Raw genomic sequence first — 24,334 nt, 5'->3', positions numbered from 1 at the left:
GGTGGGAACTAAATCACATACACAACTTGCCCAAGCTCTGCCATTGCTTCGATTGCCTGTTTTAAGTTTCAATAAAAGGTTTAATTACATATTTACGAATTTTGTGTAATGTGTAAGTGCTTAACTCGAAATTTATGTGGCGGAGCTTAAGCTCGAGACATTGTAGAGATCTTCGGCTTTGCTCACGCAGAAATCACTCATCAGATGCTCGACTCTCCTAAAAAATACTTGTATGTTTTTTCGATTTTCATAAATATTTTGCTTATGGCTTGCACTCGTGCTACTCCATATGGTCCATTTACGCATACGATCTATGACGTCTGCGCAGAACTTGCCCTTTAAATGCAGTTCTTGCATGTTAATGTGATCTATCTGCCTTTGCACATTGCCTATGAAAAATATAAAAATTATAAAGAATTTTTGAATTAATGATGAATGTAAACACTCACGGGAATCAAATCGCAGATGGGTTGCTCTTAAGTGCTCGTGCAGTTGGGACTCCTCGTATTCGTTGACTATTTCGGCGTAACGCAGATCTTTGGGGACCTCTTTAAGTACCATATGCTCCTTCTCTCTAACATAACATAGTTCGTTGAAGTTGGGTCCGGAATAGGGAATCTGGGTAACGAATCTGCCGTCCCTGAAGTGCCTGCGATATCCTTCCTTTCGGGACATCCTGTTGGCTACCATCAAGACCACCCGATCGTTGTGGAAGCGGAATATCATTGTGGTCAATAGTTTTTCGACTTTTGAAAGGCAGCTGAAGATAAAATGATTCTTAAGAAAGTGTTTCAAGCTCGTGAATGCTTGCAACTTACGCTGAATTTCGAAGGGAGACGACTCCGGGCAAGCAGTCGGCTTTTCTGATGTCATGCAGCTCATGGACTACGCAATTGATCAGATCCTCGGCGGCAGAGGATTGCATCCGGTGCAGGTCGCGCACGTCGTGGATGAACTTCCTGACCAACCAGCCCCGAAACAAGGCCTGAATGCGAACTGCCGACCGGTGGAAGTGTTTGAGAATCGTATCCTGCAACCGTCGCCCCACTTTTCCACACAGGATGCGCCGCGTGCGAAAGCCGCGCCACCAGCGCTGAATGACAATGGCAGCCTGCCAGCGCTGGAGGAGCAGCTCTCGGACGCGGTAGCCACGCCAGAAGGATTGGATGCGACGAGCAGCAATGAACATCTTGTAGTCGATCAGCTGCACATTGGTGCTTTTGGGGGAAGAAGTCTTATAGCCATATTTCTTTGCTCTATTTGCAGTATGTTACCGGGATAACTTCGCCGTCAAGGACCAGATGCAACTTAGCTTATTCTCGTCGTCGAAGCTTGTGGTTAAGGTCTGCCTTTAAATACGAAATTAGCAACAGCCTCAACTTACTAAGACTCCGTACAAGAATCCTCGTCCTCTTCCATGGTGGTCGCAGGAGGCCCAAAAAAATGCATGTGCATCTTTATAAAATCGCGAGTGGTAGTTAGTAGTGTGGTGGTTGTTTTATATAAATATAACAGGTGTCTTGTGTTGCAACAACAATTAAAAGGAACTCAAGTGAATAAGCCAAGTGTAAGTGTAACGCATTCCTGTATATATGGTTATTGATAACAAATGAAAAGCATGGTCGATACTCTCAATGACAAGTAAAAATCAGAGTTAATGGCTTTAAAAACTAATTTAGGTATGCAAAGTACAAAACAGATGTTGAAATTGAATTTAGAAATTGAATTTCGAACTTTGATCAAATTTCAGCTTCAGCCGAAGCTAAGAGCGAAAAACAATAAATAAGTCAAGCAAATATATTTAACATAAAAAGTTGTGTAATAAAGGGGGAAAAGGCACTGCGACATCCGTGCTCCGCAGCATTCCAAATCACCTTATTTTTTTAGCGCCACTTCATCTTTCAGATCAACTCATTCGCATCATGCGCTCAATCAATTTTTGTACATTTTTCCATACCTTTTCTCACACATTGCTTCTTGGCACGACTCACCTGTGGACTTTTATATTATTTTTCGAAGCTGCCAAAGCTGTCCTGTCTCCATAGCTCTCACATCGGCAGTCATGATGTCGGTCTCCCGGTGCGCTGATGTGTGTCGATATATGACACTTTATTGTGTGCACATCATCAGCTTTCAAATTATTGTCAAGTACAGCAAGCAGGGGTGCTTTAAACAAAAATAATTAAATATGTTAAGTGCTGAGTATCTATGATTTTACTAGTGCCCGAACTGAAGGGCAAACTTTGAAATTGCAACTAAATATATTAGCAAAGTATGTTCATGAAGTATTTCAAATCACACATTCTTCAAATTGTTTAAAAAAAACTTTTAAATATATGCTTTGGGGATATGGGTATTCAGTCACGCATACATCCGCAAATAGTCATAGCGCACTTAGTGCGCCACAAAGTATGCAATCAATTTTTATAGCCCACATGCAGTGCCCAGCCGACGGAAACCGCCCTTTTAGCCCACTTCATACCATTTCAGCCCACTGAGCATTCCAGCTCCACGGGAGTCTGAATGCTGCAATGTTTCCCAAATAATTTTCAATATAATCAGCACCTGTGACGACGCCCAAGCATTTGCACAAATGTTGCTAATGTATAAACATTTGTGGACCCCATTCCGTTGTAACTGGGAGCAGGAGAAAAATAAAAAATTTTAAATGCCATTGGGGCGCTTATCTGTGGGGGTCTGGTGCGTTGGCACATATGGTTATGGCAAAGGATTTAGAACACCCACAACAATATAGTATTGCTAAAAATGCGCTTAACAAGTAGAAATGAGATTTTCCGATGATGTAGAGAATATATATTCCTGATCGGAATTACTAGCCAAGCCGATCTTGGGTACGTCGGTATACCTGTCTACATATTGTGAGCTAGCTAGATAATTGGGCATAAGAATTACGATTCTGGTCATAACTACACTAAGCAAGATTGCTTCAGTACAATCACACGTCCACTCTTTTATCTACAAGTCAAAACAAACTTTCAGTCATATTTATAAATATTCTTTTCATATTTATATAGAAGAAAATAATCTTTAAACCGATACTTATTCCGTGTATTGGCATTGCCACTTCCTCGAGCGTATATAAAGTCTCCCGCTCTGATTAAAAGCTGAGTTTTTTATAGTCGGACAAGCTGGCAGGTCCTAAAATATTCAGTGGCTCTTTTAAGAACTGAAAAATTAAATACATGCAAAAAAGACTGCACTATGCTGTGGTTAATACTAAGTTCGGCAATTTTGCATTGTGTGCTGCTAACCAATGCTGACGGGTTTGTATTAAAGCGACATAAATATCAAATTCAAAATATAAAACTAAAAGTAAACGGGTATAAAAAACTATCTCTTGTGTGAGATATAAGCATATATTCTTCGGAATTTGACTATAAGCATAGTTCTTCTTAGAAAAAAAAACAATTTTCTTGAAAAGTTTTTGTGGTCCTACAGATTAAGTAAATAAATTGTAAAGATGCAAACGAATATGGAAAATTTCTGACTATGGAATGCAGATCTACGCCGAGCCTTTATCAGCACTTCAATAAAATTAATAAATTTAATATTGGATTTTTCTTGGAATTTCATAAATTGTATATTGATAATATGTAGGAAGATAAAATGCTATATTCGAGAACCCCTACTATCAGCTACCCGTTACTCAGCTAGTGGAAGTGCAAGCAAGAAATTTCAACATTTTATAATTAAAATGAAAATGAAAAAAATTATAAAATGAAACTAAAACTTTTATTCAAAAATGAAAATAGCCATGCCAGTTGGACGCTATTGATCCTGATCAAGAATACTTTATATGGTCGGAAACGCCTTCTTCTGCCTGTTACATACCTTTCAACGAATCTAGTATACCCTTTTACTCTACGAGTAACGGGTACAAGTAGCATGTATTGCCTGAAAATTAAAATATGCAGGAGCCCAGCGGAATATATTTTTGTTCCTTCTTCTAATTTCACAGCCTGTACTCCGTTGTGGCACCCAAGACCCTGCGATCCAAAAGTGCCTATAATGTTGTAGTTGCCGTCCAAAATGCACCGCGAGCTACTAATGTCTCAGTCAGCCTGACAGGACCTTCATTTAGTTTGGGAAAACATGTTGAGGTTTCAGCAATGTCCTCGAAAACTGTTAGATTTGACATTCCGAAACTAACCGAAGGCAAGTACAAGCTAGAAGTTGTGGGTAGTGGCGGCATCGAATTCCGGAACTCCACCAAGCTGGACTTTGCAACCGACAAGAACAGGATATACATTCAAACGGACAAGGCCACCTATAAGCCCGGCGATAAGATCCAGTTTAGAGTACTTTTCCTGGACAAACACACCCGACCAGCCGTAATCGATAAGGCCATTGCGATAGAGATTCGCGATGGAGACCATAATCTGATTAGGCAATGGAAGGATATCATACCCAGGAGTGTCTATTCCGGAGAGCTCCAGCTGTCCGACAGACCGGTTCTGGGCAACTGGACTTTAACCGTCACGGCGCAAGACGATGGCAAGGAGACGAAAACGCTGGTGGTGGACAAGTATGTGGTGCCGAAGTTTGAGGTGTTCGTTATAACCGCCAAGGATGTCGCGGCTAGTGCTGGCTACATTAGGGCAACGATAAGAGCCAGGTACACCTTTAAAAAGCCCGTAAAGGGCCACGTCGTCGCTTCGATCGAGGGCAGCTCGGCGAAGAAAAACCTGCCCATCGATGGACAGGTGAATGTGGAGTTTCCCATTCCAGCGACCGGCAAGAGTCTTTTGAAAATAACTGCCACTGTTGCCGAGGAGCTGACGAACCTCAAACACAACGCTACTGCATACGTGACCGTCCACCAACACCGCCACAAGCTGGAGGATCTGTTTTGGCCAACGCACTATAGGCCAGGTGTAATGTATGAATTTAAGACGGTGGTTAGAAACTTGGACGGTTCTCCTGTCACTGACTCTTCTAAGAACGTGAACTTCAACGTTAAGTGCTGTCACGCTTCTAGAAATTTCCCAGCTTTCCTTCAAAATAGCATTGCCACCCAGCATATAATGCTACCCGATACAACGTGCAAAAGTTGTCTTGTGACGGTTACATATGACACTGCAGCCAATTTAGGACGATACTTATATAAGCTCGATGCGACACTCAATATTGCGGTCATTACCAAAAGGTGAGTAACATTAGTCTTGCTTTGAGATTGATCAATTGTAGTTACTTCTTTTACTTTCAGACCGCAACTAAGGAAAGAGCTTAAAATAAATATTAAGTCCAATAACTATCTTCCTTACATTATTGTGACTATTCTAGCACGAGGTAACATATTTCTAAGTCAATATATAAAGGTGGAAGAAAGAGAAAAGAGCCACGAATTTAAGTTCGTACCGACTTTTGAAATGGTGCCCCAAGCTACGATATTTGTCCATTACATTGTCAACGGGGATTTCATGTCTGCCAAAGAAACTGTCGATATCGAGAAGGACTTTGAAAACACGGTAAGACACTCTATATTCCACTTTTCCAAAAGATTGACAAACTTATTTTCAATACACTTCCCGACAGATTGAAATATCAACAGAAAAGGAAGCAAGGCCCGGGGATAAAGTCAGCCTAAGGGTGAAAACCAATCCCCATTCCTTTGTGGGTCTCCTTGGAGTGGACCAGAGTGTGCTGCTTTTAAGGTCAGGAAACGACCTAAACCGTGAACAAATATTGAACAATCTGGCCACGGACTCCACCGACTTGGTGACCCTAACAAACGCGAATATTTTTATCCCCAAAAGCTCGGGTAAGTTCTATTTGTACGCTTCTGGCTGCTAATGCTAAACTGGATTAACCCTTTAGGTGGCTGTTATACCAATGATGGTAAGTCATTAAAGCGAACATATAATTTATATAATATAATATAATATAATATAATATAGACCAAAACAATTGCACTGGTGCTCCTATAAGTCGAACGGTGTTTCAAAAAGTTGAATCAGGTAAGCCAATCACACAATTGCTTAAATTCTCCCTCTTTTCCAATGACATCTTATAATTCCAGTAAGGAACTCAGCTCCTGTTCCAACTGTCAGTTCAAGCAAAGCACAAGCTTCACTTCCACCAGTTCGCAAGCTCTTCCCCGAAACCTGGCTGTTTTCAAACATAAGGAGGTAAGTTTATATTATGCTTCGAAAGCAACAAAATACATTTTAGCTTACAGCGTGGGAGCCAGCGGCGAAACCTCCATCAACACGACAGTTCCCGATACGATGACCTCCTGGGTTATCACCGGCTTCTCCCTCAACTACCAAACCGGCCTTGCCGTAACCAGGAATCCTCACAGAATTCGTGTATTCCAACCGTTCTTTGTGACCACCAACTTGCCGTACTCGGTGAAGCACGGCGAAGTGATCGCCATTCCTGTGGTCGTCTTCAACTACTTGGGAATGGATGTGGAGGCGAGAGTATCAATGGATAACTCTGAGGGTGAGTACGAATTCATTGAGACCACCAGCGCTAACGTGTCCCAAAAGAAGAAGAGAGTGGAAAGGGAAAAAAAATTATGGATACCCGCCAGTACCGGACGAAGCATCTCCTTCATGATCCGCCCGAGGAAAGTAGGTCTGACCACCCTAAAGATCTCCGCCATCTCGCCAAATGCCGGCGACAGACTCCATCAAATACTGAAAGTGGAGGCCGAAGGCGTCCCAAAGTACGTCAACAAAGCCGTATTAATTACCGTTCAAAGGCGGAAGCGACGAAGTCTGGCGCCGCCGGAGAAGACACTTGTCATAGAAGAAATCCACGATGCTGTGGAGGGCTCCGTTTGTAGGGAAATCCAAGTGAGTGGAAGTAGCCAAGCGCCTCAGCTGGAACACCTCGACGGTCTGGTGCGCAAGCCCTATGGCTGTGGCGAGCAGAACATGTTTAACTTTGTGCCCAGCATCCTGGCGTTGAGCTATTTAGAAGCAAGTAATCGGAGTGATAAGAAAATAGAACATATTGCCAGGGTTTATGTCGAAACTGGTTACCAAAACGAGCTTTCGTACAAACGTTCCGACGGCTCCTTCAGCGCTTGGGGCAAATATGATCCTGCAGGCAGCACGTGGCTCACTGCATATGTGATAAGGTCCTTTCATCAGGCTGCCAAGTACATCGACATTGACGACAGTGTACTGGCAGCTGGACTGGATTTCATCGCGTCCCGACAAAGTGCAAATGGGATATTTAAGGAATTGGGCAGGCTTATACAAAACAGTCATGGAAGTCCGTTGGCGCTTACATCCTTTGTCCTGCTGACTTTCTTCGAAAACGAGGTGAGCTTCCATTCCTTTTGCTCTATTTTGATTTATATTGAGATTTATATTAATATTAAGCCACTTTTTTTAACCCCTCTCTCTGCAGAAATATAAAAATAAATATCAGAAAGTGATCGCTAGGGCTGTGAATTGGGTGGCTGAGGAGGTGACCAGGTCGAATAACGCCTATGATCTGGCCATCGCCGCCCTGGCCCTTTCATTAGCAAAACATCGCAGTGCCCAAAGCACTTTAACCAAGTTGGAAAGTTTGGCCAAGAGGCGTGGTGACCACAAGTGGTGGACCGGTGCAGATAACAGCAAGAGCAGCGATGTGGAGACCACCTCATATGTGCTGCTCGCCCTTCTTGAGCAAAACGGGTTGGATTCAGCCAAGCCGATTGTCGATTGGCTGATAAGCAAGCGAAACAGCAACGGAGGCTTCGTTTCCTCGCAGGACACCGTTGTGGGTATCATGGCCCTAACCAAGTACGAACTCGCATCACAAATGACGACCGAAGGTATTGATGTTCAGCTTTCGTATTTGGACAAACACAGAAAACATTTGAGGGTAGGCAAAGACAATAAATTCAAAGTTCAGACCCATCGGCTTCCTGAAAATGCAACCGAGGTCAAGTGTACGGCCACAGGTCAAGGACGTGCTCTAGTTCAGCTGTCTTACCGGTACAATGTGGCCACCGCGGTGAAGAGTCCCAGCTTCAAACTAAGGACTAAGGTTATGCAGTCCGATAAGTACCGGCTAATCCTCAATATTTGCGGCGAGTACACTCCCATCGCAAACTCCGAGCGGAGTAAGCCCACCAATATGGCTTTAATGCAGGTGCAGCTACCATCTGGCTATGTTTGCGACACCGATTCCTTCGCCCTCATCGCGGCCATTCCAGACGTAAAGCGTGTGGAGTCCAAACGCGGTGACACCGAGGTTCATATCTATTTCGAAAAGCTGCACCCCAATGCCCCCAAGTGCCTGAACCTGAAGGCCATATACACCCATGCAGTGGCTGAGCAGAAACCTTCTTGGGTTCAGCTCTACGATTACTATGCCACCGAACGCAAGGCTACCGAATTCTACCACGTGGACTCTCCTCGCATACTTTAGTATTTTAAGAAAACAAAATACCTACAAAAATTAATGAAATTAAATTTTGTATATATTATATTTTGTGTTAATAATTAATGTCTGAAAAGGAACAAGTATCTACAATATTTAAAGTGCAATATTGTACGCAAGTACCTCCCGATAAATCCATTCCTTGAACTTCCTTACATCGGTGAACTGTATAGATCCATTGAGGCTGGTGCTCCAGGCGCCAACCACATAGTACCTGCTGCTCTCGGTGGGACAAACTAGAGGAGCCCCTTTGGCATACGTGGGCTGATCAGGTCGGGGAACGGCAACCAAAACTGGATCGGTGGAGGTGGAGGTGTTCGGGAAGTTGGTTTGCTCGAAGTCCACATCGAGCCTTAGGACAATGTTCCGAGTCGGCTGTAACTTGTTAGTCAGTCTATAATTCCAGCCGGTGACGAAGCAGCTGTCGTAATCTAGATCCACGCCGCTGCGTTCCAGGCATATGGGTATTATATGCTGGACCCGAGGAAACTCCTCTGTAAGGAGCAGTAGGGCAATGTTGTGTTTTGTCGATTCCCAATTGAATAGCTGATGAACAATTTGATGTTCGACATTGAGGTCCACGTGTGGCACGAACTCGCGATCACTTGCCAGATCCCAATCCCCAGCCCTTACGACAAGTGGTTGCTCGGGAGCTAAGCAAGTGGCTGTTGTGAGAACCACTTTGTAGCCAATCAAAACAGCATTGCATAAAAATCTGTGACTTGTGTCCAGAATGGCCACCATATACGGGTATTCGGCGAGGTTCGTCTCCAGACGACCACCTTTTAGGTTCATAAACATGCCACCAACATTGCCAATGCCGCATTGCACGTACCCTAAAGGAATCCACGCGTTGATTGGAGTCAGCTGAAAGTAGAGAAGGGCATAATATAGATCACTTATTTAAAATACATTTCCAAGCTACCTACCATGTCATCGGGATGACAGCAAACCTCAAGGTAATGACAGCCATTCTTCGACCGTACCTTCAGATCTACGGTGAGTTTTGAACCACTGGTCATTGTGGTTGAGCAATCAGATCGCTTAACACAGGTATTGTTGTTATAAAGGCCGCATTTCCGTTGTATTTCTGTTTTAGGAATTGTGGCAGTTGTGATCGATGGGATCGATGTGGTCGATGTGAGTGTTGTTTCATCTGGTAAACCGAAGCCTAGATCTTCACTCTCATCGCTGTCTTCTGCTTCTCCCAAAGCTCCCGAAAATATGGCCAACAAACTTATTGTTACTAGTAACATGTTTCTACGTTTAGACTTCACGCTATTTTTGATATTTTACTCTTATTTTCAGCAGAACATGGCTGCGAGACGCATTTGCATGTACTAAACTAGTATGTGAACTTAGTTAATACTCGTAGTCCGCTCATACATACATATGTGTATTTATATTTATATTTCTATTTATATTTAACTTGATTGATAACAGGCTGTAGTCGACATCTATACTGAGTATAGATGTACTGAGTGCTGAGTATAAATATTTAAAGTAATTCCTTTTTTAAAAATTATTTTTATTTCCGTTTGTAGTTATTACTCAGTGATTTGATTTTATATTTATTCAAAAAAAGTTGTGCACCTACATGAAAGCCTCATGATAGGAATTTACTCCCTGAAGAACTGAGAATCGACTTATCAATAATTTTACTGATAACGCAAATGCGCCTCAAATACCTTTTTTTTATGCCTTTTAAGTCTCAAGCAAAACATTTCTGCTGTGGATTGGAATTTCACTAACTAGATTATCAACAAAACAAATCTGGAGTAGGTGTATCTGAGCTGAGAACGTAATCAAGCTTAAGAAAAAAATCTTTAGATGATATACAAAAAAATGCGATGAATATAGATCGATTTTTTTCCCAGGACTGAGTTAATTTTTTTCTAATTACTGTTCTTAGTACTTTCACATTGCTATGCTAATAGGAAAATGGCTTTTGAACTTAGATGACTTCTCAGCACAGCAGAGGATGGGAGATTAAAACCTTGTCTGCCGTTCGGAATGATTCTAGTTTACCTTTCCCAAGTGGCGTTTAGAGAACGGCAGGGACCAGTCCTTCCTTCCGTTGGCTGATGAATGAGCTCCACTGGGCAGGGGTTGCGTCAGTTGACAGCTGGAGCTTCGTCCTTTGCCTTTCTGCTGCCCCGCGCGATTCGAGTAGACGTTTTCTAATAAACATTAAGTTGACATGAAATACACGCCAAACAAATGAAGCAAATGCATTTCACCCCCGGCGGTGGCGGAGTGTGGGCGTGGCCAACTAATGCCGCCCCTTTCAGAACAGCTTTCAACGCCGACACCGCAGGATATGTTTACAAATTGAAAAATATAGCGTGCGACCAAGAGGACGTGCAGCGAGAAATGCACAGTGGACCGATTCCATTTCATGGGTCGACTATTGAGCAACATACACCTATAATTATCACAAACAATGAAATCCTCATGAATGCAAATACTTAAACCTTTTAAATAGAAATACCAACTTGTACAAAAACACATTTCCGGGCCAGAATCAACAGCTTTCAAAATACTGTGGCCGCATAGGCAAGTTTCCCTGCTGAAATGAGTTGTTACATGGGTCAGTTGGCTGTGGGCAGACAGACTTTCTGCAAGTGGACCGTCGACGTGCAGCGCGGTTTTCCACGAACACAGCTCGTACATACTAATGTTGAAAGTATATAATGGATATATGAAGAATATGGCAAACTGTGTAGCAGTCTATATATATTTCATATATATACGGCTAAAAATGAATATTTTCTGCAGGAAAGTATCCGGACGAGAGAGAAATCTGACACGAAACATTTGCGTGACAAGCAAAATGTTGGCGCATCCTGGGACATCGGACGATGGTGCAAACTCACGACCAGTGCATTTCAAAGGAAGCCAGAAAAATAATTATGGCCAAAATCACACAAAAAAGTTGAAAAGCGCAGGAAAAAAATATGCAACCGCAAATTAGGAGTGCATACAGAGGTATATTGAAACAGTCTGGGAATATCAGGAGCCGCAGGATATGCCGGCAATTTTCTATGCCCATGACATTGAAAAATAACTTAAAGTTTTGTAGGGGTAGAGTTAGACAAGCTTGATTGATAATGCAGACACAGCAATGGCAACAAAGATAGATTTTTTGTTCAAAGCTAACAGTGGATTTGTTTTTAGACTCTAAACTAAAATCGTAATATTTCTTGAATTCCAAACTGATAAGATAACAAATTTTCAAACCAAAGTATGATAAGAAAGCTGCTGGATCAAAATATCTAACTAGATTCACTGTACCTAAATCGATCACAAACTGGTAACACAGTGATGAGCTTTCCATAAAATGAATCCTTGAGATCATGGGAAAATTAACAAACTGATAACACAGCGATGAGCTTTCCATAAAATGAATCCTGGAAATCATGGGAAAATTAACAAACTGGTAACACAGCGATTTGCTTTCCATAAAATGAATCCTGGAAATCATGGGAAAATTAACAAACCGGTAACACAGCGATGCGCTTTCCATAAAATGAATCCTGGAAATCATGGGAAAATTAACAAACCGGTAACACAGAGTTGAGCTTTCCGTAAAATTAATCCTTGGAAACATGGGAAAATTAACTGGCAGCTAACCCAGAGACAAATCTGGCCAAAATTAACGGAGACAGCCCGCAGTCGGCAGCTCCAATTTGGCAATGTCGGATTGACAACAATTAAATTTGCCTACTGTCTGATGTCGCAATGAGACGGCCAATCAGCTACCTCTTTGCACCTCCGCAGATGTCGTCGATGTGAAATTGTTGACAGAATTCAAATCAGTGCCACAGGGTAAAATGCAGCGCCTCGCTTCGTCAGAGGAATGCCGCTGCTGATGGAAATGATGATGTCGTGTCGGCAATGTCTGTGTCATAAATGTCACTTTCAATTTCGCTGCCTGGCTGGCAGGACTATGGACTCGGCGGGTTCGATTAAAGCGTGTGTTGAATGCCAAATTAGCTAAACGCTCCTCTTCTAAGGCCGCCATCGGAGCAAAGGGAAATTTAATTATGTCAGCAGAGCGCTGTGCAGCAAGTCAAGTGACAAATTGGGACATGTGGGGGAAATTCAAAGGAAAAGGCCTACAGCTCGCTTCTGAAAGACGAAAACATGTACTTTGCTTATACTTTAAGCACATTTCTTTGTGTAGAAATGGTTTGTCTCCCATTTTTGCCACATCATACACTGTTCTATGAACTATGGTAATTTTTAAAATATCAAGTAATATTGGATTTACATATGAAGCTAAGAATTTGCGGTGCCATTTATCATTTATACATTTTAGTGCTCCCACGTGATCAGATCTTAAGTAAGTACCAATTTGTTATCATGGCATAAATTGTGTGCATTGAGAAACCGCGCAGAAGGAGTGTCAAAGGTTTCGGGCTGCCAATCGCGCCGGATCCCGTCCTAGCCAGCATCCTGGACCATGAATGTCTGGGCCGGCAACGAGTGCTTCCTGCTTCCTGCTTCCTGATTCCTGACACCGGCACACCGACTGTCTCCAGACAACTGTACCAGCTACTATAACTGTCGGCAAGTTGGCTTTATTACTTCCACACTGTTGAATATGCATATAAAAAGCGAATCGGCAGGGGAGCCTTGCTTTGACGACTAGCGGCACGCCCACTTTGAATGGCTGGTTGGATGGTTGGATGGTTGGCTGTTTGGCTGGATGGATGGTGGGATGGTGGGATGGTTGGAGGGTCCTTTGTGCCCAGTGCTTCTGCCAAAGGCCAAGGCAGCCGATGCCCGAGGCGGGTGCATTATCACTTGCCAGCCAAGCGAAATATTGTGGGTGCATTAAATATTTTCCCTCTTGCCGCAAGACAAAAGAAAACGCTGCACGAACTCGGGGCGCAGGATGAGGTTGAGCTGAACAAACTATGCGGGCACGAGATGAGGCAAGTACTTTGTCTCCGCTCCCCTTCCAGGCCGTTGTCTGCGTTTTATATTAAACTATTTATGCTTGGTCCCAGGCTCTCGGTTTTCGCCTCCTAGCCACCGGATCTCGAGGTGTCTCGGCTGGGTGGCGCTCGAAAGCCGAGACTCGCAAAATTTACCTACTACTTACATACAGCTGCCTCTGGTGCGGGGTTGGTGGGTCGCTTTTTTAACGGACAACATTTTGCGGGGGAATTTATGAAAAATTTTGAAACAATTGTGTGGCTTTGGCCGCTTCGTTCCGGCAGCAGGATGGGCAGCCATTGATCGCTTGGTTGGTCAGTTGGGCGCCAGCGCCAGCAGAAATTGTTCATGGCATTCTGCGATGCAAGGCAAGGAATACCAACTATGCATTGATTGGTTACCTCCTTATGAATGGGGCGTCGGGTGTCCTCTTGGTCAAGAACGATGGACAAGAATGCAGTAGCACAAATAAAATTTATTAAAAGTTACACTGCAATATGCATGATTCAGGAGAATCAATTTTTAAAGCGAATTTCACCGTCTTTTTCATGAAAGCAATCCTCCGACTTAAAATATCTAGTCCCATTTATAAAGAATTGCAGTACGCACTAACTCCAGTTTCCTCATGGGCTTATATACCCTTGTTGTATACAAAATATGATCACTGTTATCGAAAAAAACGAAAATGTGATTTCACTTCTATTAAATTGAATTAATTTTCCCCACTGTTCATATGACAAATACATAAAATAGTTATTCAAATGGCAGCTATATTACTTGTAGTAGATGACTGACTGATAGGGATCTGATCAAAAACATATATACTTTACCTTACGTTGCAAACTTCTGCCAGAAATCAAAATATCATCTGCAAGGGTATGAAAAGCAGACATTTTCGATCCGCTACTGGGTCATTGCGGTCAATTAAAAATGATCGCTAAGCCGAACCAAAATCATTGAACGAATCATTCCGCATGGCCGCCTTCTGCGGTATAACTGATGCGTCTTCCGGTCCGCAACTGTGATGCATTCTAGCGGCCGGAAATGGTGGAAAATTTTGTGGCCTAGGCAAATTTTAGGGGCCAATTTGCAATGGATTTCGGGGGCGTGGAGCTGGAAAACTTAATTAGCCAGCCGCAGTCCAAAATCCAAATGGGATGGTGATTGTTCCTGAAACCGAGGCAAAAATTTCATTGAAATTTTCTCCAGTCCAAAACCAATGGCACTTGCTGGGAATGGGGGCTTGGTGAATGGAAGCTCGCCCAATTGTTTGTGTGCTCGCTTGTCAAACAATATTGCAACAGGGAGATTAGTTGCTTATTTTGACAGGAGCTGTCAGTGTTCCGTTTAGCACCGGTTCCGGGAAGCCAGGATCCCGTATTGGACCGGATAAACACACGTACACAGCTCCGTTTCCTTTCACGATGGTATCCATGAAAGGATATAGAGGATTTCAAGGATGCGCCTTAGCCAGCTGACGATGATGATTCTCATATCTCTAGTGCAGCCAGTGCATGCACTTCTGCTCGAGTGCCCTGCCACATCCGCATACCCATCCGCATACTCATCCGCACCCTCGCCCGCAGCACATCCACATCGAGCATAGTTTTTCTTTGGCTTCTCTCATTTTTCATGCGCGCCAGCTAAGCTTTTAATTAAATGCAAGAAAATTCAATTTTAATTAAAATTTCTCAAAAGTCTCTGGGCTGGCATTGCATACGGATGGCGCAGCGATTGGATGGGGCTGCGGATGTGGATGCGGATCCGGATTCGGATCCGCACTAGGTATGGGCTCTCGGGTCTTGTCCTGTTTTCGATCTGGGCTGTTCGACTCGAGTGTTTGCCAAACGTGTAAAATTGAAAATTAGGAAATCGAATTGTAATGCCAACAGGGGCAGGACGAAGAACAAAGGGGAGCCAGTTTGTGGGAGAGGGATCCGAGTTATCAGGCACACAAAAGCAAAATTGTAAAGTAATTGGAAATGAAAATTCATTTAGGATCCGAATCGGGATGAGCAAATGCGCTGGGCAGGGGCTGAGGGTCTTTGAAGGGGCAAAAAGCATAATCCGTTTGAGCTTTGTCATTTCAACGAGTCCTTCAAATGGACACTTCTCTACGACAGAGGAAACTCATTCTCATGGGAACCATTTTCTTAAGGACAACCAATCACATCTAACGAACTTTGAAATAATACTACTGCAGTGTTCCCTTTTGTTCAGTATACGCAGGATTCAAGCCTTATTTATATAAATTAACTTCCATGCAAGAGTTGAAAAATGTTTTTTATAAAATGTTGAGAAAACTTGAAATAATTCATCATAGCAAACTTAATTTTGAATGGCCAAATCGATTTGCAAATTTTGCGAAAATAATCCGCCGTATTCAACTCAATCCCAATAACTAATCCACACGTGACTACCAATATTTTGATATGCAAGGCGGGGCTGGTGGCAAACTTTTGAGCAAAAGTTTGCCAGCCCCCAAAAGCCACCGAGGCTTTTGCGAGCATTTTGCACATAATTTAAGCGCTCACATCCCGTCAGTCATAAATTACACATATTACATGCACGTATAAATCGCAAACCAGATCCGCATATGTATGCGTATGCGCTGTGCGTTCGAGGGTCCTGGTTTTGGTCCTGGTCCTGGTCCTGCTGGGCCCGAGAGTGGGCCTGCAAACTGGAACCAAAGCGCTTAACATCCTTTTTGGCGCTGTGCCACACTGGCACACACTAACACTCACGTGTTTGCAAACAGATACATGTGCAAGTCGAGAAACGCACGTAGCGCAAAAAGTTGCAAACTTCTGCCAGCCCGCAAGTGAAAGCTGGAGGAAAGTAAGTCAAGACGCTGCTAAGTCGAGCTGGGAATGTTACTTTTACTCAGAGCACCCCGTGCCCATCCGAAGGATCTTGTGTTCTGGCTCCCAAGTTAAAAAGGCATTTAAGCAACCCCAGCCCACGGTAAATGTAATATTCTTAATGTTGATTTGACACACGTGACTTTGAATAATATAATAGCACTAAGGTGGTATTAATTACAAAACAAATTCCAAAAGCACCAAAAGTAAGTAAACTGGACTCAGTAAGTCAGATCGTCGTAAATTTTCCCTTGAAAAGAAATTTAAAATTTTAAAACTATTTGGCGACCAGTTTAAAAGATCTACAATCGAGCAGTTTTTGTTCAGCATGTTTGAATGCTATGAAAATGTTGCACTGTACCGATTGATACTCCTACTTTGTCTGTGTCAAGTTGCATGTTCTTCTAAAACTCAGCTGTACGATGAGCCCCGATTGCCGGCAAATGTAAAGCCATTCCACTATGACATTAGATTGTTAACTCACCTGGAGAGCTCAGCCCATCCCAGCTACAATGGTTTCGTTAGGATTTCCATTCATGCACAAAAGACCACCAATCAAGTGGTGCTTCATGTGGGCAGAGTGTTAATCGAGGCCAAGAAAATCAGGCTATTTGGTGGGACGTCCAACTATCGTCTGATATATGTCAGGTTCATCAAGGATCGGGAATATATGGTTGTTGCCTTCAACCAATCCTTGTTGATGGGCAAATCCTATGTCCTCAGCATCGAATTCGGCAGGTCAATGTCCACGGATGAGAGGGATGGTTATTTTATACGCCACTATGTACACTCGAAGACCTCGGAGAAAATGTAAGCTTCCTTTCCTCCTCGAGTTCAACAAAGGTAACACCCACGCCCTTCAGCTGGTACTCCGTGTCCCACTTCAATCGAAACTGGATAAGGAACACCATGCCCAGCTTCGATGAGCCCTCCCTGAAGGCCACTTTTAATGTGACCATGGGTCATCACAAGCGCTTCCAGAGCTACAGCAATATGCATATCCAAGCTGTGCAGCCCAAGTGAGTTTGATCCGTGTGGATGGCTTGCCCGTAATCCCTAAACGCCATTGTTACCTTTTTCTAGCCGCGAGATACAGGACTATGTATGGTCCGTGCATGAGGTTACGCCCTTGATTCCCACACATTTGCTGGCCCTTTCCGTAAACAACTTCAACTGCCGGTATAGCCAAGCAGCCAGTACGAATCCAGTTCGATTTCGTACCTGTGCCCAGTCGGCTGATGTGCGTGAGACCTCCTTTGCCGCCCAAATGGCTCCTCAGATTCTGGAGTTCCTGGACAGTTTGCTTCAGGTGGCACTACCACTGGAGAAGATCGATCAACTGGTGGTGGATGATTTTCCTGCAGCAGCCACGGAAAATTTCGGTCTCGTCGTCTACAGTAGCACACAGCTGTTGCTCCGTGAAGATGGGCCAATGAACAAGGAAAAAGTGGAGGCACTCGAGCTAATCTCCTATGAAATGGCACATGTGTGGTTTGGCAATCTGCTGGGAATGGACTTGAACTCAGACATCTGGTTAACGGAGGGACTAGCCGGATACTTTAAAAGCCTGGCCATGGATCACTTGCAATCGGGAATGGGTCGCCGGATACTGCTCAGGTATCGCGAATCCTCCATCATGTACGAATCGCAGGTGGGCGGCATATCCTTGGTGCCTCCTTCATCAGTAGCCACTCCTAATGAAGAGAAGCAACTGTACCAGAAGGCCACCTCTCTGATTTATATGCTGATTGGCTTCTTGGGCAATGAGACTTTTTACGATGGACTTCGGCGGCACATGTGGCAGAACTCCTTTGGCAGCAGCACGCCCGAGCTCTTCTGGAGATCCCTACAACTGGCCAGCGAAAGGGAGGCCGCTTTGGCCAAAAACTGGGATGTCAAAAGCATCATGGACACGTGGACTATGCAGGACGGCTATCCGTTAGTCACTGTAATCCGGAACGGGAGTGAAGTATTTCTGACGCAGAGACACGCCCTCAACCGCAGCAGCTCCCAGCTTTGGTGGATTCCGCTGACCTACCTCATAGAGGGCGGATCTTTTTCCAAAAACCTCGAGCCGAGGGCGTGGCTTAGTGCCGACAGCCATAGCATAAAACTAAATGCTATAGTTCCGCCTAACCAGTGGATCCTTCTTAATCTGCGTGCTGTTGGCTACTACAGAGTCAACTATGACGAGCACACCTGGCAGCTTTTGGCCACCACACTGTTCGATGACTTTCGTAGCATAAATGTCCTAAACCGTGCCCAGATCGTCAGCGATATTCTATTCCTCTGGAATCAGGAGCTGCTCACCTGGTCCACTGCCTTCAATGTATTGAAGTACATCATCAACGAGGACGAGTACGAACCTCTGGTGGCTTTCGTTGTGGGCGTGACCAATGGTTTCTGTGGAATCTCGACGGAGAGTTCGTTTAGCATTGCGGTGAGACAAGACCACCTTGTTTTAATGAGTACTTCAATAGTTATTCGCCTAAGGGTTCCCTTGTTGTTATATCTTAAGTACTATTTATTTAAATTAATCACAATAAGAAATAGCATAGGGAATAACAAGTAAGTTTATTTATGCATACTTTTTAAGTTGTTCGTAGTTAAAGGTTATATCTTAAATTTCAAAACCTAAATATTCTTAATCTGCGATTCGATAGTAATATTGCTTCGGTCTCTCCACAGAAATGGCTTGGAATTGCTGCGAAATGGTATGCAGAGTTCATCAGTTACACGTTCGACAAATTCGTGGTTCAGGATCCCAGCCAGAATCTGAATAGCCTTGACTACCCAGACTAGCCGGAAACAATGGTGGCCCACTCGAGCACCACAAACTAATGGGCCAGGGCAGATGCACTCCCATTTGCCCAGTGGCAAGTCTCCATCTTTGGGAGCTGGCGAAATGAAACCGCCATCAATGAACCGCAATTGTATTTGTTTGCAAATAACTGAGCGTTATCTGAGACTATTTATCTTTATCTGCAACAACAGCAAAAGCATCTCCGCACAATGCCAAAGGACCAGGAAGGAGCAGGAAGGAGCAGCCCCTGGGAACTGCGGATCCACTTACAGCCAAGGCGCCAACTGAAATAATGATGCAGGCGAAATAACAATAAAGGCGGGCCGCGAAAAGGACTGGGCAGGAATAAAGGACAGTATCGATGCTCCTTTCCGCAGCGGTAAAGACAATGGCAGACCTCGTGATATTGCAGCAATTTCCATGGCAATGCAATGGGCTGCTTCTACTTACCAAATCACTTCAAGGAGTCGCGTCTTTAAGGTCGCTGCAAAGAGTTTTAGGTCGAAGTTTGTGGAAGAAATATAAGTAAAGTATTATAGTCGGTTGAAAATCTGAAAATTGTGTGAGCAAAAAGTTCGTTTTACGCCTAATGAAATTTGGGCAATACCGTGGGAGCCAAAGCTCAGGCGGAAGCGTATTCCGCCTAAAACCATGCAAATTAAATTAAATGGAAAATATATTACCATTTTCCGTTTTGTTATTTTTCTGACCCCCATTTTCGGCTCTCTGGCTGGTTTATGGTCGTCGGCAACACAAATATTTATAAATCAAATTTAGCGCTTTGCATTAAAACGGGCATTCCAAAGCAAAAGTATTAACATCCAATCACTTGCAAGCCCGATAAATATTATATTTTATATTATATATGCACTTATAAAACAATTAACTTTTTACTAGTTCTCGTTTGAGGTTTATTTTCTGATTTTGCTCTTTGGCGTTAATTGTATATGGTTCGTGTGATATCTTTTTTGTCTGGATGAATCTTGTTTAAGTTTTTATTCCCCTTTGTCAGTGGTCATTTTTAAATGCGCACATTTATTAAGGTTGCTATTTAATTTTCTTTTTGGTAAATAAAAGGAGCCCCAAAGTATGCACTTTGAACGCAATAAAAACAAAGAGTCTTATGCTGCATTGAAAAAATCAATTATTGTCATTATTGTAAAAGCAAGTAAAAAATGTCATTATGTATCAGAGATGGCCACAATACAGTTGCTGAATGCAGTTGACAGTTTTATAATGACGTTCATTATGGAAGCAGGCAATTAATTTCTTTTAATTGCCCAGGTGTGTCAAAAAAAGTAACAAAACTCGAAAGTTGAACAGAATTAATAAAAATTAAAACACATTTAACGACGAATTTTTAGAACTGAAAATATTGTTCGCTAAAGTGTTAAAATAAAAATATATCACTTTTTTGTCTTCTTAATAATGTACTTCATATCATGAGTATTTTGTTCATGTTTTCTTAACGGAATATAAACAGAAAGTTGGCCGCTTGTAATATTTATTATAAAATGTATTACACTTGTAGCTAAAATCAAAGCGCCCCTTATGAATACGCTAACAAACATCTTACCCTTTTCAAGCCACATGTCAGCTGGTTCGCCAACGGGCAGGATTCAGTTGACACATCTTCATCCTTCTGACGGCATTTGAGCACTTAAAGCATATGTCGATTGCCCCTATGGAGGGGACAACGGGAGGAGAATCAAAAACATCTCTCAGCAAATAAACAACCAACATACTGGGAGTCGGAATCCGAGTTGTGTTGAATTTTTTGCATGAATTATGCAAAGGAGTGGGTTCAACTGTTGTGGGCTGGCTGAGTTCTGGGTGTCCCAGGCTCCCACAAAGGGAATTCTTAAATGGGATTTGGGAAATCACAAGCCGAGCCCAGAGATGGGGATGTGAAATTAAAAGGGGAAGCGAGCTCAACGGTAGGCGAACCATTTTTTCGCTTTGATGGGATATCCAATTGCAGTTAGTCCAAGTAATATATACATTTAAGTATGATCGCAACATATATGTACGAGGATTGTGCACAGGAAGAAACACTGGAAAATCTGTTAGGTAGCTGTACGAGTAATGTTGTATTAACAAATATGAAAATTTTTTATCCCTGAGAGGCATTGCTAAATATCTCAGGTGGTGCATTAAATTCTGTTCTCTGTGTACATTTAAACACATTTGCATTGCATGCGAGTGCAGCTTTTAAAGCCAGGCCAATAAATTCAGGCAGCGTTAACTACGTGAAATCCCATGCCCATTTACTCCGGGCCCACGTCCATCTTTGGCAATGAATCCCCGACCGCCACCTGCAAAATTGCAACTTAACAATGCTTCAGAGGGTCGGCGATTCCGAACTCCCACTAACTTGGCTTTCGTACCCCATGTGGCAGCAACGCATGCGGCGTATAAATCAATATTGGCAATTTAAAATTGGCTGGCGGTGTATGAAGCCAATATCCGGCAACGCTCAGCAGCTCTCGAGTGTTTGTGTTGGGTCCTGGAGCGAGTGGGGAAAAAACTGTGCCGGGTTGCGGAACTGCGAAGAAGAAGTACCCAATTCGATGGCTGGTTGTGACCAAGCCAAAATCCCACATATAGACAGGGGCGTATTGCGAAAAATGCGGAGGCCAGCGTTCCACAGAAATCACAAGCAAACAGTGCGGCTTAAACATGCTTTTAACCAGACAGTCAATAGATCTCAATCAAGCAGGAATACTTGGGATATTTCTTAGCCCCGCTGAAAACATTTTTTATTACGCCCCTGAAGATAAGGACACCACTGTGGATCTTAGACAAACATCATGTGGCACCCAAAAAGTTCGAACATTCGTTCGATTTGCGAGTTGCCTCAGGATGTGGGGCCATGTGGAGTGCAACACGAAGTCCATTAAAATACGCGAATGTACATTTGTGGTTATTTTTTGCCGATGTGGTCAAGGGGTAAATAAAGAGCAAATAAATAAGGACAGGTGGGGAACTCTGCCAGAGGATTTGGTGATAGTATCCGAACAGTGCCTTGAATTTGGTGTAATTTTTACATAAACAAATCATTGACAATTAGACAACTTACAGCAAAGTTGTTCGCTGTTTTGCCCAGTGATGTGAAATTAGTGGATATGGAAACATAGTGATTGGGGTTTAACCAGACATCTCGTCGCATCAGTGAAAATATTCTTTTATTTTGATAAATATTGAGCTGAAAGTCAAACAACAAGGCCTCTACCCACGGCCATAACCACCTAATTATGCGCCAATAAGTATGCAAAATTAAAATATTATGCAAATTACATGAAATGCGGATAGATCGTTGAATTTAAACGCTTTTTGTTTTGATTTTTGGACGGGATGTGAACGAGCGGAATAAAATTGTGACATCATCATCGTCGTCGTTATCAGCAATGCGTCAAAAACAAATTTCCGCGCAATGAGAGGAAGGTGGTGGCGAAATATTGCCGCATCAAAAATCTTGTTTACCCACTAAAAGTATGGCAAACACCAAAGAATGGTGCCTCGAATACAGTTTTGTGGATCCAATGGCAAAATGCGTGAAAAATAAAAACACCCAAATTCCGTTCGTATCTCTAGTTTTATTGTTGTTTGTCTGTTGTTATAATAAAAATATTTCTTCGTAGGTTATATTCTCACTTAATGCGGAAATCAGTCAAGCATAAAGTATGGTAAACAGAGATAAATACCAAATGGCCATTGGCTCCAACTTTCTACCGCCAAAAAAAAAACATAAAAAGTAGTTATGCCGAAATATTCTTAAATTGTCGGCCAACTGTATGCTTGAAAGAATAAATCAATACGTATAATGATATGCAACGGTTGAAATTGATAAACCAAAATGCGTGGAAGGATAAAAAAACATGTTCAGAAAAAATCAGCTATAAATTGAACCGAATATTAGTACGCAGATATAAATAAATCAACATATTATTAAACAGCAATAAGCGGTATAATTATTATTCAATTTCGCTTAATGTTTTTGTGCTCAGAACTTATTTTTTTTTTGGGTGCCCAGTGGTGGGAGTTTCATACTTTGAATCGAATTAAAAGGTGCCGATTTGTCTGCATTTATAATAGATATTGTGCCACAAATTACTTTAAAAGCAAAGTATTGATTTTCGCGTTCAAATCCAAACTTAAACATCCATTTTCCATTTTGCGATGACGCCAAGTCTTCCGCGTTCAATCCAGAAAAGATTACCATAATGTTATTGGTGTATAAAACACTTTTTCTAATTAAAACCAAACCCTCCCTCGCTGCACTTGTATTCTTATTTTATTTTTGGATTTTTTGTTTTTTTTTTTTTTTTGCCCCGCCAAATGCTCAACTATCCTTTGGGCCGTGCCAAGAGCTTAACATTAATTGCCGTCTTTCATTTCCCTTCCGTCGTCCTTTTTGCACTCACCTGCCAAGCGGTGGAAAAACCGAGGGGCAAGTGAACGTAAAGTTAAGTAGAAAAACTGTAAAAGGTCTGATAAAAAGTTCGGGGAATTGAAATGCCGAGGCGAAAAAACGAAGGAATTACAGGGCTAATAAAAAAGTTGTAGCTTCCTTTCGTATTAAGTGGACAATCTTCTGTTGCTGCCAAATGCGGCTTAATTACTAGTTTTGGCCCTTTGAAATTGCTTAATGCAAATGGGCGGATTTTGGCAACAATGCATGAATATTTGTGTTATTGATTCATTGGGCCGATGGCGGAAATAAAATGGCGTTGAATGCAATTAATATAATAAGATGGTTAATATATACAAAAATAAAGGGATTTTTACAAAATATAATCGGTATAACTAATTAGACTCGTATAATGCTAAAATGGGCTGATAAATTTGTAAGCCATACTGACTCAAAATTGACTTAAGAAATGAAATAAATGAACAAACATTTCATTTAGTTTGGTTGGATGCATTGTGAGTGTTTTGGTAATTGGCTTTCTAATAAAGACCCATGATCTGAATCTGTTAATTAAGGCAAATATTTTACGAGAATATTTCTGTCCAACGCATACCGGAGGTAATTTTGCGAATTCAAGCCTTGCTTATCGATTTGCTGCCCACTTTCTGAGAAACACACACGTGCATATGCAGGCCACCTAAAATTGTGCTATTAATTAATTAAATTTTGACTACGGCCATGCAATCTCCATCTCCATGGCCCAATCCACAGCCAATGCTCCCTTTGTCTTGGCTCTGTCTGGCCTTGTCGCTGCACAAGTTCTGGTGTACAATTAATCCTTATTAATTATACGCTGCCTGTAGATTTATGGCAAGTTTTGTGCGTTGGCATTTAGCCAACACACACACA

At 42.5% G+C, this 24,334-nt stretch overlaps 4 protein-coding genes across 4 annotated transcripts; 2 read left to right on the top strand and 2 right to left on the bottom strand.

Annotated features, from left to right (window-relative positions):
• Positions 1–71: 71 nt before the first annotated feature.
• LOC6543105 lies at positions 72–1,479 on the bottom strand. The gene is made up of 5 exons (XM_001968968.3): positions 1,385–1,479; positions 1,275–1,331; positions 819–1,217; positions 450–760; positions 72–389 (listed from the first exon to the last, which is right to left on the bottom strand). Exons 1-5 carry the CDS (start codon positions 1,453–1,455, stop codon positions 133–135), a joined length of 1,095 nt encoding a protein of 364 aa, XP_001969004.3. The 5' UTR covers positions 1,456–1,479; the 3' UTR covers positions 72–132.
• Positions 1,480–3,145: 1,666 nt separating this feature from the next.
• LOC6542269 (CD109 antigen) lies at positions 3,146–8,410 on the top strand. The gene is made up of 9 exons (XM_001968967.3): positions 3,146–3,284; positions 3,980–5,167; positions 5,228–5,489; positions 5,557–5,782; positions 5,839–5,859; positions 5,919–5,978; positions 6,041–6,149; positions 6,200–7,295; positions 7,384–8,410. The coding sequence occupies exons 1-9, from the start codon at positions 3,223–3,225 to the stop codon at positions 8,392–8,394; spliced, it is 4,035 nt and encodes a 1,344-aa protein (XP_001969003.1). The 5' UTR covers positions 3,146–3,222; the 3' UTR covers positions 8,395–8,410.
• Positions 8,411–8,502: 92 nt separating this feature from the next.
• LOC6541223 (phenoloxidase-activating factor 2) lies at positions 8,503–9,689 on the bottom strand. The gene is made up of 2 exons (XM_001968966.3): positions 9,336–9,689; positions 8,503–9,273 (listed from the first exon to the last, which is right to left on the bottom strand). The coding sequence occupies exons 1-2, from the start codon at positions 9,660–9,662 to the stop codon at positions 8,503–8,505; spliced, it is 1,098 nt and encodes a 365-aa protein (XP_001969002.2). The 5' UTR covers positions 9,663–9,689.
• A 6,765-nt stretch (positions 9,690–16,454) lies between these two features.
• Positions 16,455–19,698, top strand: LOC6541205 (aminopeptidase N). The gene is made up of 4 exons (XM_001968965.3): positions 16,455–17,021; positions 17,075–17,230; positions 17,295–18,651; positions 18,900–19,698. Exons 1-4 carry the CDS (start codon positions 16,540–16,542, stop codon positions 19,011–19,013), a joined length of 2,109 nt encoding a protein of 702 aa, XP_001969001.3. The 5' UTR covers positions 16,455–16,539; the 3' UTR covers positions 19,014–19,698.
• The last annotated feature ends 4,636 nt before the right edge of the window (positions 19,699–24,334 follow it).

The sequence above is a fragment of the Drosophila erecta genome, unplaced genomic scaffold (assembly GCF_003286155.1).
Source record: "Drosophila erecta strain 14021-0224.00,06,07 unplaced genomic scaffold, DereRS2 tig00000055-arrow-pilon, whole genome shotgun sequence".
Classification (NCBI taxonomy): domain Eukaryota; kingdom Metazoa; phylum Arthropoda; class Insecta; order Diptera; family Drosophilidae; genus Drosophila; species Drosophila erecta.
The sequence above is the reverse complement of the archived record's forward strand: the minus strand, read 5'-3'. Positions and strand labels throughout refer to the sequence as shown.